The 18,394-nt window shown below is 40.9% G+C and overlaps 1 protein-coding gene across 1 annotated transcript in view; it reads left to right on the top strand.

The window, feature by feature from the left end:
- LRRIQ1 (leucine rich repeats and IQ motif containing 1) overlaps positions 1-4,524 on the top strand; it is a 111,853-nt gene extending 107,329 nt beyond the window's left edge. Inside the window, exon 27 of the mRNA XM_032208223.1 lies at positions 4,385-4,524. Within this exon, the coding sequence (XP_032064114.1) occupies positions 4,385-4,524 (140 nt within the window). The remainder of the gene's footprint in view (positions 1-4,384) is intronic.
- Positions 4,525-18,394: the final 13,870 nt, after the last annotated feature.

Here is an 18,394-nt window from a genome sequence, read left to right as displayed (position 1 = left end):
ATTCTCAATGGAACAGAAGAAGATATGACTTAAAAATAAGCACAGAAATTTAATGGCACATGTATGATAAATCAGTTAAGTCCTATATTTGCAATGCATTCCATTTGTATATTTTGATTTTCCTTTCTGGTTATTCCATTAAGCTCTAGGAGGAAGATGCAATAAAAAGATGTCTTATATTTGACTTACGCCTTCATCATAAATGAGCTGTTTCTTTGCTTTACAACACTCAATCATAATTAACATTTAAGCAACCAGTAGTTCTGTAATTACAAAGTCTGAATATTAGGTATAACATAAATAGGAGTAAGCAAACCTCATTATGCTTCTATACCAGTCTGGCACGTAACTATTCGAGAATTCTTCTGTAGGGAATATGTTGTTTTGTCTCAATGGAAGTTTTTCATCACTCCAATTAGACCACTAACTAGAACAGCAACGCTGAAAATAATACCCATCTCTCAGTTCAATTGAGTTGATATCAGAAGTACATTCTCAAAAGAGCAAGCATGTTTATATCCACTTCAAAGACATTAAGGTGGGACATACAAAGGGAGTGAGCAGCTGAAGGAACTGGACTTGTTTAATCTGGAGCAAAGGAGGCTGAGGAGGTGACAAAGCACTGTTCTCTTTAAGTACCTGAAAGAAGCTTGTAATGAGGAAGGTGTCAATCTCTCTTCTCAGACTCAAGGCAATGGCTTCAGGTTGTGCCAGGGGATGTTTAGACTTGATATCAGGAAGCATTTCTTCATGGGAAGGGTGATTAGACAGGCAGCCCAGGGAGTTACCATCCCTGGAGGTATTTAAGAGATGTGGATGTGTCACTTAGGGACATGGGTTAGCAGTGGACTTGTAGTGTTAGATGAATGGTTGGACCTGACAGTCTTTTCCAACCAAAATGATTCTATGCTTTGCACTTTACAGGCCTAACATGGTGATATTTTCATTCTAAATTTGTTGTTCATTCCCTGCAATGATTTCATTTTATTTGTCTGAAAATGCTAAGAATCCTATGAATGATGGGAAGGAAGGATATAGAGTAGCTTATGCTTTGATTAACTTTCTCTAGATCAATACTGTAGGTAAAGTTTAAAGCAGACAGTAGAAAGTCTAACCAACACTACAGACTGCATAGAGAAAAAGAGCGTCGTGACCACCAGAGTTTGGGATATCCTCTGATTTGTTAAACCCAGATTCAAGGGAGCAGTGAGTATCTGGAATTTTACAAAAATACCTTCAGGCTGAGGAAATTGTCCTGCCCTGCTACTGAGACCACAGGGTCTAGAAATTCTGAGCTATGATTCTCACATAGAAGGTTGTTTTGTCAGACAGATTATATACACTCAAAACTAATAAATTATTACATTTTACTTACAAAATATTTGACTATGCTACCCTCTAAGCAATGTACAAATCAATTACAATTAAAAATAAAAAATAAATATGTGAACTATTGACCATGAAGTTTAGACAAGTACAATTCATGCTATGACAGATACTGCCATCATTCTGCCAAAATAAAAGGGTATATTACTAATTTGTAAAGACTTCTCACAAGTATCTTATAGCGAATTACAGCAAGTCTGTAGGGATTGTTTTATGGAATAATATACCTTTCACAGCAATGTTGAGACAATATATCCCTTGCAATGAATTGTGTATAGTTTTAAGTGGAAAGCCAGAAAACTATATTTATAGATTTCTGAAATCCATCATGAAAATAATATTTATCAGTACAGATAAGTTCATAATCAAGTGTGGTTGTTAGTCTAGGAATAATCCAGGCTAGGCAATTAGGATATGTTTGACTTTCTTTTTTTCTGTATTCATTGGGCTCTGTCACTTTTAAACTAATTTTCAAATTTATTATTATTGGTTTTGTTCTGACATTTGTCTTTTTTTCAAAATAATTCAAAATAATTCAATATTAATTCAAAAGGTAATTCAAATATTTCTTTCATCAAAATATAGAAATAACTGCTATCTTTAATATACCTTTATCATTAATATAATCTTGAAGATGAATGTATTAAAGAGTCAGTCTCAAGCATACACTAGCCCAAAATATTTTTCCAGTTTAAACATGTAATAGATCCTTCCTTCCTTCCTTCCTTCCTTCCTTCCTTCCTTCCTCCCTCCCTCCCTCCCTCCCTCCCTCCCTCCCTTCCTTCCTTCCTTCCTTCCTTCCTTCCTTCCTTCCTTCCTTCCTTCCTTCCTTCCTTCCTTCCTTCCTTCCTTCCTTCCTTCCTTCCTTCCTCCTCCCTCCTTCCTCCCTTCCTCCCTTCCTCCCTTCCTCCCTTCCTTCCCTTCCTTCCTCCTTCCTTCCCTTCCTTCCTTCCTTCCTTCCTTCCTTCCTTCCTTCCTTCCTTCCTTCCTTCCTCCCTTCCTTCCTTCCTTCCTTCCTTCCTTCCTTCCTCCCTTCCTCCCTTCCTTCCTCCCTTCCTCCCTTCCTCCCTTCCTCCCTTCCTCCCTCCCTCCCTCCCTCCCTCCCTCCCTCCCTCCCTCCCTCCCTTCCTCCCTTCCTCCCTTCCTCCCTTCCTCCCTTCCTCCCTTCCTCCCTTCCTCCCTTCCTTCCTTCCTTCCTTCCTTCCTTCCTTCCTTCCTTCCTTCCTTCCTTCCTTCCTTCCTTCCTTCCTTCCTTCCTTCCTTCCTTCCTTCCTTCCTTCCTTCTTTTTCTTTCATTCTTTCATTCTTTCTTTTTCTTCAGATGTCATATTCCACAGTATTAAATCTTTTTATGGTTTAACAACATTTCCAAATTCAGAAAAAAAAAATTAAAATCTTTCATGGAGGGACACATTTTTTTTTTATATTATCACCATATTAGATGTATTTTTGTTTCCTTAATCAATTAACAAATTTGAAGGTCTTAGCTTTCAATGAATGTCTTACAGTTCCCAGTCAAAAGAATGAATAGAATGTTTACTGCTTAGTTAAATAACTTTATTCTTTGCTCTTTAACAAAAGCCTATCTGTACTAGATATCTTCTACCATTTGAGGTGTCAAATAAAAGGATCCAAAGACAAGAAAACTACGGTCCTGTAAAGGCAAGACAGTAGCATTTTAGACCTCTATCAAGTAGACCTGGAGTAAATTATATATCTCAAGAAAAAAAGAAAGAAAAATAGAAAAAAAAAAAAAAGAAAATCAATTGACTATAGCCATAGAGCCATAAGTAAACAGACAGGTTTACTTATTAAAGCATTAAAGCTACTAGAAAAGAAAAAGAGAGAACTATTTATAAGATGCATTTGCAATAATTAAAAATTTCATAAAAGGGAACACAAAGCTGGTAAAAGCTCCTGACATTTAGATCTAGCTGACTACAGAAAGGTATCCACAAGAAAACAGAAAAGTTCTGTTTGAAAATGTATCACTATTGTTACCTATATTTCTAAATAAGCATGTTCAATCATATAATTTAAGCATTTTATTATTATTATTTTGGGGTGGCTATTATGAGAAATTTAGTTTTGTTGTTTCAAAGCACCAAGAGGTTGACATATCAAAAATGTTTACTAAAGATATGTAATTGGTAATCTTTTCCTTTGATAGGTGGCAAAAAAAAAATGTTTGTAAATTTTGTATTTGATAATCCATCACACTAATTATATATAGATAGATAGATAGATATAACTGCTATACTGTGAACATCTTATCATCCTCTTGGCAAGTTTAATTTGTTTTCAGACACTTAGCATGCTAATAGGTGTCTAAGAAAGACATTTCCATCTGTTAAATGTTGTTTTGTATAAATATAATAATTTGAATCAATAGTTGTTTAGTTTATTAAATTAGTATATAGCCAGTATATAACCAGTATATTTTATAATATATATGTAATATTATATAATAGTATATAATATATAGCTAAATTATTCAGTCATCTATATATATGACAATTATTTTTATTTAATACATTTATGTGTGTGCTTAAACTTGCTTTGGCATCATTCAACTTTCTCAGAATCCAAGTATTCCTGGGCTTTGAAAGAAGAAATGCTTTCATTTGCTAAGATATTAAAAGAAGAACTTGATAAATTGATATGTCTTCTGAACTGGACCTACTTCAATTTGGAAAATGCTAATTTATCTGTGTAAAATATACTCAAAACGGACACATAATGGCTCTATTAAAGATAGGGTAATTTTGTTTAGTAATTTTACTGTTTATTTTCATAAAGGCTTTTTTTTTCATAAATTACTGCTTTACGAAAATACTTTAACTTAAAAGTTAAAAAACAGAGAGGAATACAGAGTTAGAAAACATGATTGCTATCAATTTTTGACATAGCAATATATTTTGTGATATTAAAAGAAACATGAAGCAGTTAAATTTAGTGTTTGCTGTTGTTTAATTTCATATATTTGTTTGTTGCTTAGAAAAGAATGTATCTACACCAGATAAATCACATCTGGGTCCATCTTGTAGAGAACGGATATCATTTCGAGACCATCCAGTGCAGCTCAGCGGAGGATGGGGAACAGGAAAAAAGAGGCAAAAGGTTAAAAATGTTAGTTGAATATTGGAGATTGTTTGACTAGTTGATTTAATCAAATTTTTGGTTTCCAAAGCATGTGGAGAACTGTTTCCTTTTAAGCCTATGAATATATATATTCACACACATATATACGTATATATATGTATATTATTCACACATATATATACATATATATATATAAACATATATATATATATTCACACATATATATGTGAATATATATATGTAGGTTTATTATCAGCATAATAAGTTTCAGTTAACTAAATGCGACATTTTATTATACATAGTTATAGTGTTTTTTGGTTGTTAGTTTTGTTTTGTTTTTGGTCAAATTACTTTATACCTGTCAGTACATTGTCATACTTAGTGTTTTCGATTGCTTATATGTTTCTGTGGTTTAGAACACAGAATCAATCAACTCTACAAGAATGAATTGTTGTACAGTGAGCAAGTTTAGGCTTGTTTATAAGAAGTGGTTGAGATGTGCAAATGTAGTTAGTAATAGTTCATGATGTATGCTGTATATCAAATCTCTAAATACTCATTTTTCACAAATAAAATACATGCTTATAAACTGTGTTATGGACTACGACATCCAATAATGTCATTCTTAAAGTCAGTTTAGAATATTTTACTGAAGCAGCTAAAATTCATGGCAGGCTGGAAACATACAAATAGTGGGGATGCATTTTTTTTAACAATGTGAGAAATCCTCTTGAACTTTCACCCTAAATTTTTGTAATAATATGATAAAGTCACCTGCTAAACTCTTTTATACTTTCAAATATTTCTAACCTTTTCCTAGATGGTTAAAGAAAAATAAATTTACTACGATCTTATTTGTGCTGGGGTAGTATAACCCTACGTCTACAAGACACTGTTAACTCAACTCTATTTGTTCATGTAGTCCTTCAGACCCATGTTTAGAAGTTCTGTGGCACAAAGAGATCTAGAGAAAGAAACAAAATAAATTATTTAGTTTATATAATAAACTATTAATACTACTTTGAGGTAGAAAACTTGAGATGGATATCTAACTCATTACTTCTAGTGAATTCTTTGCTCATTGGTATACACAACAGAAAAGGTTTGTTGTGTTGGTTTTTTTGTTTGTTTGTTTGTTTGTTTGTTTTTAATTTAGTTTTATTTTATTTATTTTATTTATTTCAAAGCCTAACATTTTAATGTTTTCCACTTTGAGTATTGAAGTTGCTAACCGGATCTTGAGAAGTCTGTCTTTGGATTTCCTCATCTGTTTTTGTCCAATATTCTGAATCCTCAATTCTTTACAGACTGAGAGAGAGTTGGGAAGGATAATGTGGCTTGAAAATTCAGTCATTACAGAAGATAAGTTCTTATGTTATGTCTTCAAAATGTACTTAAATTTCATTATATTATTTTGTGAGTTGCTTTTATATGCTAACACATACATGTGACTGATGTTTCAAAGAAATTATCTCAATTTTTGTGAATATTCACATCCATTTTCACATTCAAGGACAGCTGATACCATGCAAAACATTGCAGCATTGCTGTCGATACCTGTTCAATAACTTTGCTCATTCCTATCACAGTCTCATTGAATATATTGAGTTGAAAGAGACCCACAAGGATCACTGAATCCAACTCATCATGACTCCACACAGGACAACCTAAGAATTGAAACATATTTCTGAGAGTGTTATCCATACTTGAACTCTGTCAGGCCCAGTGCCATGACCACTTCCCTGGGGAGCCTGTTCCAGTACCTGACCATCCTCTTGGTAAAGAATTTTTTCCTGATACCCAATGTGAACATCTGCATCTTTAAACCATTCCCTTTGATCCTTGTCACTGGTGAGCAAAGAAAAGACATGAGCACCTCCTTCCCCACTTCCCTTCATGAGGAAGTTGTAGACTATAATGAGGTCACCCCTCAGTCTCCTCTAAGCTGGATAAACTAAGTATTCTTACTGACTCCTCATAAGTCATACCCCCTGGTTCTTTTGTTGCCATTCTTTGGACACATCCTTCTTATATCCTATTAAGGTACTTTTTTTTTTTTTTTTGTTATCACTTTATTTTGAAAAGCCAGTGCAGCCTATTTCAGAGAAGATTTCATTCACTTTTAGAGGAATGATGATCAGCACAGTTCCTTGTCCTGACTGTGGAAATGCTGTTGTCTTCAGCAGAGTATAAAATGTCATTAGATGGTTCTACAGTCTAGTTAGTTTCCCAATGTATGTAGCAAGTCTACTGCATACTTTCAGTATTCTAAATTTCTAAATATATTGTATAATACCTTTTAAAAATCACCCCCAAAGACTGCAGCTTTTGTCATTTCAATTGTATCATTAAGAATATTAGTTTTGAAAGAAAGCTTTGTTAGTTCAAAATATTTGTCATTGTATGTGGCAGTATGGTCAGTAAATAGATCCACCACTATTACGGGTACTAACTGGAGATCAAAATGCAAAATCAAACAGTTTACAATTCAGCACTCCTTGCAGAATGTTCCATCTATTTAGACTGTGCACAATATACTGCACATCAATGCAACTGATGCAAAGTAAAACAAGGATATTTGTTATTCAGATTTCATAAATGTTAGATGGTATAAGAAAAATATACTTTACAAAAGTTTTCATACCTGATCTCTTTTGCTTTCCAGGTGTTTCTGAATTAGAAATACCAAGCCTAAGTAAAATGTTTTGGCAACATTTTTAAAGGCACTTTATTTTGTAAGGAAAAGGTAGTAGCTTTATAACATACAACTTACTAAATTACATGTTGGAGTGACAAGATTTGCTGACATGCCTTTTGAGTTTCATAACATGCTTAGTCTGCTATTCCATAAATTGATATTGTCATGAATATGTTAAGTAGCATACCTAACAGAAATTAAGTTACAAAATATGCCAAAATACATTGTTGTTTTCATTAGATAATATTGCAATATGTAATAGGATGTCTTGTTATTATATCCAGTACATTTTTAAGAATTGCAGTGTTGAAAGTACAGTGTGTCTGGTCAAATATGGGTAAAAGTCCAAGGCACAATTTCTGTTTAAGCTAGTAGAAAGACCATTATTGTTTTCAGGACCAAGGTGAAATCTGGGCAAATGTCTGTTGCTCTTACACCTTACAACATGTAGGGTCAGAAGTAACATGAATGCTACATCTGGTGACATATTTACGACATGACTACTTCAAGCAGCAGAAAGCTGTTTCATGCTTTCTTTTTGTCTCCCTCATATTTTCTATTTTCTTTCTTTCTGGTAGTTTTTTTGTTTGTTTGTTTGTTTGTTTGTTTTTTCCCCTCTATCTCTGCTCTATCAAATACAGCAGTTCCTATTCAGGACAAGAACACATAATTAAAAGTAAGTTCCTCTGAAAATCTATTTCGATATGTTTGGGTGGCTGTGAGTAGAGTGCTTGGAACTTGAGTTCAGAGCAAGTCCATGTGACGGCCCAGGAAAACATGAACCCCAAATACCTAAAACTGCGTATTTCTAAATGCGCTGCTGCCTTTGTGGTGCTCTAAACCTCTTCACGGTTAACTAGCATAATCTGCTCAGCACTTTTTTCTTTTCCCTGTATATCCTTTAGTAGGAAAGAAGAAAGACTTCATGTGAAAAACAAACAAACAAACAAACAAACAAAAACACTTCAGAAAATCTTCCTTTCCTTGCCTATATGAGTCTCGATTCTTGAAAGAATCTCATTCTGTAGAAAAAAAAAATTCAAAATCAAGGATGAAACAACACAAGTGAGTTTAGTCATTTACCCTTTAGTAGGTGTCGTTTACCAAACCCAATCGAACAGCGTTTTTTGACCTTTCCTCAGGACGGATCACTGAGATTGCTTTCGCCGTATAATTTATGTGAACATGAACTCTGATCGCCAGTATATTCTTTAAACGCTCCTTTGTTCGAAAGGTGTCATTAGGAGCATCGTTACCTGCTGCAACAGAGAAGTGCATTCTGAATCAGGAGGTGTTAATGGTACTCAGATTGTCCATATTTGAATGACAAAACACGATGACGAAATATTTCTAGCTGAATAACAGGCCAGTTTTCTTGCTTACTTCTTTAGATACTTTTCAGACAGTAGCTGTGTTTACTCAAATGATTACTGCTCAAGTAAATTTCTTATTTTAAGAGATCTGCAAATAATGGGTACCCAATGTGCCTTTAGGATAGACATTGCTGTGGTCCAGGATGAGCTGGTATTGCATTTTGGGTTAGTAAATCATTATAATTAAGTACCAATAATCTAGTACTAATAATATAGTACTCAATCATACATTCATTAAATGAGGGTCTGCTGTACGAAATATTTATATTTTTCAAAAATATGCCACAGGTTACATCCAAATCTCACTTCAGACACATGGTTGCAAAGCAGCCACTTGGTCTCCAACTACAGCTATTATACCCACAGTGAGGAATTTATTTAAATTTTTTATTATTATTATTATTTTTTTAATCATGATAATAGAAATTTATATTTCTGGAGGCACAGCCTTTCCTTGATATACACTGAAGTTAATTCTATTAACGTTAATGGAAACCAAGCTAATATTCTGGGACACTGCAATATCTTAATACTGTTTCCTGTAATGAGAAAAACACATTAGAAAAGTGGTTATTACTGGATGGCCCCAAGAAGGCAGGAAAGGAACACAACCATGTAAAAGTCTGACTAGTCTGATTTCACATCTGAGATCCAAGCTGTTTGTACTTAACTGTACTAGCTAAAAATAAATAAATAAATAAATAAATAAGTTTTCCTCTCTTATTTCTTTTTACAGTCCTAAGTGATAAACTAATTATCTAATTTTATTTTTATAAGATTTGTGGAAAGTATTAGTCCAGCATAGGAGTTTGGATCTTTGGCTGTTAGTCTGTAGGAAGCAGATGAATGACAGTCACTTCTGAGTTCAATGTTGAATAAGGTCTTAGAGAATGGAAATCTCATGGCCCACAGTGAACTTCATCACTTGTAAGATCTTGTGTGATAAGTGTGAAAGTCGTACAGTTCATGCATGTACCATAGTTCAGTAGGAATGGGGGGCCACTGTCTTCTCACAGAAGCAGAGAAATGTGATTAGAGTAGGAAAGAAACATAGGTATGGCCTGGAAGTAACAATATAGTCTAAATAAATAATCTAAACCAGCCAATGTATTTCAATGGATAAATGATAAATTGTTCCTCAAGGTAGGTAATGGGCAGGAAAGTGCTGATCGTACCTCCTTGGATCCACCCTCAAGATACCTTCAAGGTGCCAAATTGGGCTGAGTTTTTTTCAGTTAGCACCGAAAAAACTACTGGAGAGTTGTTTATGAAGTCCCATGATGGCCAAAGTGCAGGGACCGGGTTTTCCATGAGATTTTTAGAAGAAATATTTTGTATCTGCCTCAGACTGACAAGTTGTTGAAGTCTGGAAGTTGAAATAAATGGCATTATGAACTATATTGTTATTCGTGAGCAGATAGACAGATTGTTCTTCATGAGCAAAGAAGGACTTCCTCTGCTATTTCTGTGACATGGATGCTGATGGAACGGGTTATCATTTACCTAGCTGCCAAGAAGGACTACAATTTGTTCCTCTTCTGGTCCTCGCTTGAATGATCGATGGATTTGTTTAGAATTAGCATCCTTTACTTAGTTTCTTAGCTGACTGATTGCTGTCTACATAGCTAGTTGTTTTTGTTTGTTTTGTTTGTTTTTTATCCAAACATTAAAGAAGACCAAATACCCAGGTAGATGTAAAATGACCCCTGGCTGAAATGCAGTTTTACTCGCAGTAATAAAAGAGAAAGACCAAGAGTATTTTATGTTCGTAACAACCAATGATGATTTGACAAAGTTAAGATATGATCAGAAATGTTTGTTAATAATAGCTGAGGGTTGCATTTTCTGTATTCCTAGCTTATTCATTTGGTAAATTACTCTTAGGCAAAGAAACCAAAGGTGGTGGTTGTTGTTGTTGTTGTTATTTAGACATTACTTCAGGGAGTCTGAGCGCAAATAAGCACTATTAATCAGCTGTGCCAAAGGCAAAACAATTTTTAGTGGAGATCGCTATAGCTATCAGGTATATTTCTAATAAAGAATAAATGCTTCTATTTCAAGTGAGAGCAGTTTACTATTCCTGTGAACAACGCTCTACAAAGGAAAAAGTAAGAGAAAAAAAAGGGGGGGGGGGGGGGGGAATAAAAAAGGCTTTATTTTCCTGTTAAATTTGTGTCATTAAATTAGAGTTGTCCATTCAAAACTGCATGTCTTCTGCTACCATCACCATGTGTAGGAGGTCTAGAGGTTATTCATTGCAAGAACCCAAGTCAGCCGTAAATTTGACCCTAATCTGACTAATACGTTGTAATTTGCGCGATTTAATTAGGTTCTCCAGTAATTTTCCTTTAAACAACAACTTGCTTAATGTGAGAAAAGAAGTCGTGCCACAAAAAAAAACGTGTTTTCTCCAGCGCCAGGTGAGAAGAGAATACTTAGTCTCGTCTAAGTGATAACTTCTGGTGTTTTTTCTTCCGTCGCAGTTTATTCATAATTTGCAGCTTCTGTGAAAGCCATCTTGACGCAACCAAGTGCGCTTCCTGCTGCTAATTTCAGTGTCGGTCCCTGAAACCGTAGCGCTGTGCACCAGCTCCAGAAAGAGCACAGAGAAATCTGTGTTTGTGTAAGGATTTCCTTAAATAAATTCGTTTTCCATTTTACGAGCAGTGCGTTCATTCTTCGTTACGAGCTCAGTCCCATTGATTTCTGTGCGAGTTTTGCCTGAATAAAAGCCAATAACGACAAGCTGTGTTTTATACCATTCTCAATTGCAGGTAGCATCTCGGGTGGCTGCCGAGCCCATGCAGTGCACAGCTGGGCCATGAGCCGGCGTGAAGTCCGGTCCTCGTGTCGCTGGTGGGGAGGGATGCTCTGGATGGGGTACCATGCGGTCGAGGGGGCAATTTGCTTTCTCTTGGCGGATACCTCTTACTCTGCAAGCAGGAGGCGAAGAGAGGCATCGCGCTTACAGCACCTCTGCTTTAGCTGATTGATACTTGACGAACAAACCCGTCACCAACTCCCCCCCCCCCCCCCCCCCCCGGCCCCCGTCCTTGCTCCGGTACAAATGCAGGCAGAAATAAGGGACTTTCGTGCTGGGTCAGGTCCCCCACGCCCATTGCTCCCCGATACCCTCTGGAAGCAAGCACCGCACAAACGTCTCAGGGAAAAGGTCTCTCGCAGTGACATATCCCAGGTACGGGTTTTGTCAGGAAAAGTGAAATACTCCGAAGCAATTTGTAATACAGTGGATTAATTTTGATTGCCTGGGGTAGAAACAAAAAGAATACTGTCTCTAACCATAGACTGGGGGCTGACTTTATTTGCCAATATCAATATTTGTGTGGAAAGCTTAAAATATGTTGTTTTTCCAAGAGCTGAAGTTTTAAGAGGGGAGGAGGGGGAGGCCCATGAATGAAATATTAGCAGCATATCGGTTAACCACTAAGTCCTTTTTTGTATTCATCTAGTCGTTTCTGGTAAGAAGGGCGGAGAGTTTAAAGGCTCGGGGATAGATGCTCCTTAATGCACACTAAGGTTTCGAAAGATACAAGCAGCTCTCAGCAAAGGACAAAATAAGGCTGAGACTGTACAGAGCCGAGTGCTGAAAGACGGGAACAAAATTGCTCTGTGGCTTTCAGCATCGCTGAGTTACACATTTTAAAATCAGATCTAGCACACATCGCAATGAAGAGAAAAAAAATAATAAAAAAAAAAGAAAAAAAAAAAAGCAACGGTTCTTTCAGACGAGCCAGTCTTGAAAACCAGCAGTCCCTGTCAAAGTTAGCTCAATGCATCCATTTGTTAGTGCTTCCAAGCTGAACAGGGATCTATTTCTTAGACCCTGTCCCTTCTGTCTCACACCTTCCTTCAGCTTCGTGCTTAGAAACCAGAATGTCGACCCATATTTCATGCCTTAAAAGAAATCAATTCATCTGAAATGACAAGAGAGCCCCCCACACATTCTCCAGGCCCCTCGATACATTCAGAGCCTCGGGGTCGCTCCGGTAATGTTGCCCGTATATTTTCGGAATTGTCCTAATATTAATCAAACTGCCAGCAGGGAAGACTGCGTAGCTTGCAAAGAAGGGCTTTTCTTCTGGCTTGCTCGTTTGCAAAGGTGCGTTAATGCTCAGTGCTCCATAGTCAGAGCCGGGCTGGTTCGCTATGGTAGATCGAGGAGTTGTTGGTAAAACATCAGCGTTAGTTACTTAGACGTCTCCTGCACTTAAAATTCACAATGAGCTCATTTTGGGGAAACAAACAAACAAAACAAAACACATAGGAAATCAATTCCCGGGAGGGGGAGGAGGTTAAAAGCAGGAATTTTCAGCCATAACATGCTAGAGAGTTTCTTTTTCACGTTTGCATTTTGCTCCTAAGGCGTCTATTTCTTTGATGTGCAGAACGCTGTTTGTATTTTGCACTGCGTGTATCTCTAATTTGCTGGAAAGCACAGCGGAGCGGGAGAAGGGGGTCGGTGGGACAGGATTTGGATTTCAAAGAGCACATGCAGCTGCTGGAGCAATCCCCCCCCTCCCCCCCCCCCCCCCCGTCCCGGCCTTTGTAGCCAGCAGGTTTGTCCCCGCGTGAAGGAGGTGGGACAGACGTCCCCTCCAGCAGCCCCCCGTCTCCGACTGAAGGAAGGACCGTGACTGTCTTTTCTATGTTCCCGAGTGGGAATCAGGACGCTATTCTTACACGAAATGCTGAGTAACTAGCAGATCCGAGAAGCGTCGATAGGGCAAATCTCTTCCCCCTCCGACAGTGCTAAGGTGCATGGGGCTTGAGTCCCACAGCCCAACTTTCAAAATCCTTTCTAAACTTGATAAAGGGCTGTAATAGCAGCCAGATAAAGCACAGATTAAATTCGTGTTGGGTTTGTTTTTATAGTCCATATGTAAGTAGGTTCCATTATAATTTGAACTAGATCAAGATAAGAGATTAATCTGCTTTTATAGAGCATCTCTGCTGAGATTTCCTATGGGGCTAAGATTAGATCCACACACTAAATATTATCTCGTTCCATTTTGTGTTGAGAGAAACGTTAGATGGCTTAAGAAGATTCATTACGTGTTGCAAGAAGAAAATTGTCGAAGTTCGTCCAGTTCTGACAGCAATCCATCTCTCTTAAGGGGAGAAGAGGGACAGGGGAACCTTCCCGTTCACTAGTTGCTTGTCTTCCCACTGAATATGCCTTTGAGGCACATGAAATCTTCATTTTATCTGTGCAGGTGTCGTGGAGGAAACCTCCCAAACAGCTGAGGTATTGTCAAAGCGCCAAACTGCAGGAACCGTGAAATGATCGCTGTCATTACGTTTTGGCTAGTTTGTGGATAAAATCTGGGAGCGTCTGAACCTCGAGTCTGGCTGGGAAAGGCTCCAGGCTCGGGCCCGGTGTAATGAGAACCGACACTTCACTTTCTCTGCGCACTGCCCGGGGACGGACGCGGCTCAGCGGTCCCTTGCCCTGCCCATGTAGTGAATTAACCAGCAGAAGAGCCGTCGATTTGCTCCTATGCCTTCAGTTATCTGCGAAGCTACAGATCCCAGGCTTTTGGTAAAGTCACTCCAACCAAAGTCAATTAAACACTTCCCCTCCGAGCGGAAAATCTGAAGGCTACCCTCCTACACCAGAACCGATTTTTGTTTTCTTAGGTGAACAAAAACTGCCCTTTAGTAAGAAAGTTTATTAAACAGGATTCGGATCGGGCCCTTTTTGCAGCTTGGCTGCTGAGACCCGAAGCACAGTCGTTACTTTTACTCATTAGAATAGGATGCTCAATTAAAATAAATAAATAAATAAATAAATAGAAAGCTTAAAAAGCCCAACAGCCCTCAAAGCCCAACTTGTTTTAGTATGCACTGAAATGTATTGCAGATTTTTTGCTTGCAGTAATAATGCTGCAAGTGATTCTTTCTCACAAACAGGATGTCTGGAAAATTATAACTCAGCCGAGCTAGATTTTGAATCTGTAACTTGCGATTGCCCTCATCCCCCGGGGGGGGGGGGGGGGGGGGGGGGGAGGAGGGCTTGGAATGAGCGTGGAGGGTCTTACACTTTCTGCCGCCTCCGCGGATAGGGTCGCTCATTCCCAGGACCGGGCAAGAGTTCCCGAGCAATGGGGACCTGGGCACTCATTGCTTGGTGGGTTTTGCTCTAGCCTACTCCCGAGCTGATAATAATAATAATGATAATAATAACAACAACAATAATAATAATAGTAGTAGTAGTAATAATCATTGCATTTGAACGTGAAATGAGTGACTAGGTGAAGCCTCGGCAAAGAAAGAGGTGGCTTCTGGAAACGCTGCACCATTTGGGCACCTGTCCTCTGAGAGCTTTCTTTCCCTTTGTATTTCTCTATTTGGACCCTCCTTCCCTCCCGCAGCTGTTGTCATATACGGACCCATTCGAGGAAACACATAGCTCTGCTTTTTCCCCTACTAGTCCTCAGCAGCCCTGTATAAAAAAACTCCTCTGAAATATCCCGCTCTCATCTTCACAGCTTCTCTTTCCCACTTTCCCGGATAACTGGGAGAGAACATCGGAAAGAAGCGAATAATACCCCCCAAATTCGTTTAGTCCGGTCCCAGGTAATGTTGATTTCTTCCCATTCCCCTTTCGTGTTGTAACTTTTCTGGACGGAAGAGAAGTGTCGGTATAAAATAAATTCAAAAATAACAACTCCTTCTCTGTGTCCAGACATCCATAGCTAAAACGCGGTACTAGGATGGGAATAAGGACCCGGGATGCGGGCTCCTGGGCATTCAGAAGGGAGATCCTCGCCAGCATTGGTGCCGTGGCATTCTCACTTTATTAAGTCGATGCAACAGTATGACTAGATCCCCTGGCTATGCAAGGGCATCGTTTCGGCTGGGACCCGGCATCCAGAGCAGCAGAGGCAGCCTGAACTGAGGAGCCCAGGACGACCACCCCGCGCAGGGCGTGGGTCCTGCACCGTGCAGGTCCACCACCGAGCGTTTCGTTCCCCAAAACGCTCATTTTTCAGCAGCGAGACGCTTGCACTTTGTGCGATTTATGCGGGATCTTCATTTCTCCATTCGGGTCAGTAACTTCTGATCTCAGGAAGGGCAGGAATGTGAGAGCGGAGGGGGGAGGCAGCCGTGGCTCCCGCGGGAGAGCCCGCGAGTGCTGGGCAGGGAAGCCTCCCGCGGTGCGCGCCCCCCGGCTTATCTCAGGGGACAGGCTTCCCTCGAGGAGCCCCGAGGCACTGCAGGGGCGAGCTCCTTCACACCACCTCTGGCCACGAAACGTCTCTCCATCACACATAACACCCTTTCACAGAAGGTTTAGGAGATACTCCATCTCTGGAAACACAGCGGCACATCTGCACGCTGCTCTTAATAACCGGGCTGCCTGGCGGAGGGAGTCAATCCCTGAAGAAAGATGCTTTTCAAAGCTGTCTCACCTCAGCACACGACTTTTTTAAAACTTTTTTTTTTTCTTTTCTGCCTTGTCTCCAGGGACCTGTCCAATCCTTTTTAAATGGTTTTAGCCCGCTGAAGTCAGCTTTCTGCTTCCAAGCTTTTAAGGAGAACGAATGCCATACGTGGCGCCAATTCTCCCCTAGGTTACATCTCTCCTTCCCTTTGAAGTCAGCTGGGTTGCAAAGAGGTAAATGAGAGCAGGATTTGGCCCCTGTAGCTAACAATGTTGTGAAACCGCTCTGTGGTTTACTTACTTACTTACTCATTTTTCCTGGGGTGGCGGGAGACTGTTTTTAAGACCCGGTTATAATTTGCGTCGGTCCCCATTTTTAATACTCGGGGCGATGACCGTGCAAACGTCGGTGTAACGACGGCGCTGCCCTCGCAGGGGAGCGCTTCACGGCGACAGGGCGACATCGAGCGGAGCCGCCACCGGGGCGAAGGCGCTGCGGGAGGGGGCTGCGGGGGGTTGCTTGCTCTGCCGAGGCGGGGGAGCGGAGGGGCAGCCGCTCCCCAGCCCGATCCCCGTCGCTGCAGGCGCTGCCACCGGCCGGGAGGGTACAAGGGAGTACGGGGGGGGGAGGGGGGAAGAGGAGGTGGCGGGGGGTCGGGGGATCGAAGCCTCTGGGTGCGCTCCGGCCGAGGCCGCCGGGCAGGGAGCGAGCCCCGTCGCCGTCGGGCCGGCTGTTCTCCGCCGGCTGGACACGGGTGGCCCCCGGACGGGCACCCGCGCTTTCTTCAGCCTGCCTTGAAAATGCCCCGCTGCTGCTGCTGGGAGCTGGGGCTTTCACGGGCACAGGAGATGCTCCTCGTCCTCGGCTCCCCTAGAGTTTACTAGCTGCCGTTAAAGAGGGACATTTATTGGGATAAAAGTGGATTGCAGGCTGCAACAAAGTTGCATGTGTCTTTCATTTAAAAGACACCGAGAGCTCTTTTTTTTTTTTTTTTTTTTTCCTTTCTTTTTCCCTCCCCTAAGGCATTTAGTGCTTTTAAGGCATAGTTATAAACAAGCTGCCGAAACGCCAGCACACGGAGATGCGGGCGGTAGGGCCGGGGGGCAGGGAGAGGATCTGTTTCCTTGGGTCTGGAGCAGGCGTAGCTCTAAAAGGTGCAAGGGGGAAACGTGCCGCTTCTGCAAGGACACGCAGAGCTCACACCGCCTCCGAGCAGGCCGCCGGAACGGTTCCGAGCACCGGGGCCTGCCCCTCGCTCGGGCAATGCCGCCGTGCTGACCCCCACCACGGGCCTCCCTCGGCGCCCCTTCCCCTTCTCCGGGCTCCTACCTCCCCCTCCACCCCCTCGGTGCAGCCCCCCTCCGTCCCCAAAGCACCCGCAAGCAGCCTCAAATCCTCCAGCGTCCGCCTCTGCGCTCCCCCGCGCATCCCTCGGCGGGTCGGCCGCGGGCCGGGGGGGGCCGAAGGGCGGCCGCCGGGGGGTGTCGGAGGAGGCCGCAGGGCCGCGAAACGGGGCGGAGGGGTGGGGGTGGCCGCCGGCGCTGCGGACTCATTGGGAAGCAAGGGCAGGTTGTGCCTGTGCGTGTGCGCGCCAGGCGATGCCTGCAGCTGCTTGATGGGGCGGTGGGGAGAAATCGCTCAAGCACGCACGTCTAGCTTTGCTCTTTCTCCAGAAAACAAAACAAAACAAAACAAAAACAAGCAAACAAACAAACAAACAAAACAAAACAAAACAATAACAACAACAAAAAACAGGCTAAAGATCACCTGAAGAAGGAGCTGGGAAGTACACGAGACCTGAATTGGCCTTCTCTTCACCTTCGGCTGGGTTCACAGGAGAGGTCTCTAAGAGTCTCAGCAGCCCTGGCTGGCCATTACCGCACCTACACTTGTACACTTCAACTGCTCATTAAAGCTTTGTTTCTTCTTCCACCACATGGGGGAAGGGCCCTTCAAACTCGTTTCTGAAATAGCTTTCATAGGACAAACTCGGGCCCACGATGCTGTAATACTGATCTGAACAGATCACAGAACTGTTTTTTACCTTACTCTAATGAATATGAGAGTAAGCTTTCTTTCACCAGGAAGCATGAAGCAAGTCTTTTGTGTAACTTGGGACTTTTCTAAATGTTCCTCCTCTCTCATCTGTGTTTTAAATCCTGTCCATGTGCAAAAGGACCAAGGAATTTAACATTTCAAAGCTCATACTTTGGGTGAAAACCACCCACTTTTTCAATATCCATAGAAATGCACGCATATACGGCTCATTTCTTTTTATTAGTTAAGATTCTGTTTTGTTACTTTCTGTTTTAACCGCCTCATGCACACACGCACACACCACACACACATGCACACACGCACATGCACGCAGAGGAGGACTGGAGGTCTTTTCGATAGCAGCCACATTCCCACATTCTCCTTCAGGCCAG

The sequence above is a fragment of the Aythya fuligula genome, chromosome 1 (assembly GCF_009819795.1).
Source record: "Aythya fuligula isolate bAytFul2 chromosome 1, bAytFul2.pri, whole genome shotgun sequence".
NCBI classification, from domain to species: domain Eukaryota; kingdom Metazoa; phylum Chordata; class Aves; order Anseriformes; family Anatidae; genus Aythya; species Aythya fuligula.
Note: the sequence above shows the minus strand (reverse complement) of the source record. Positions and strands in the feature narration are given on the sequence as shown.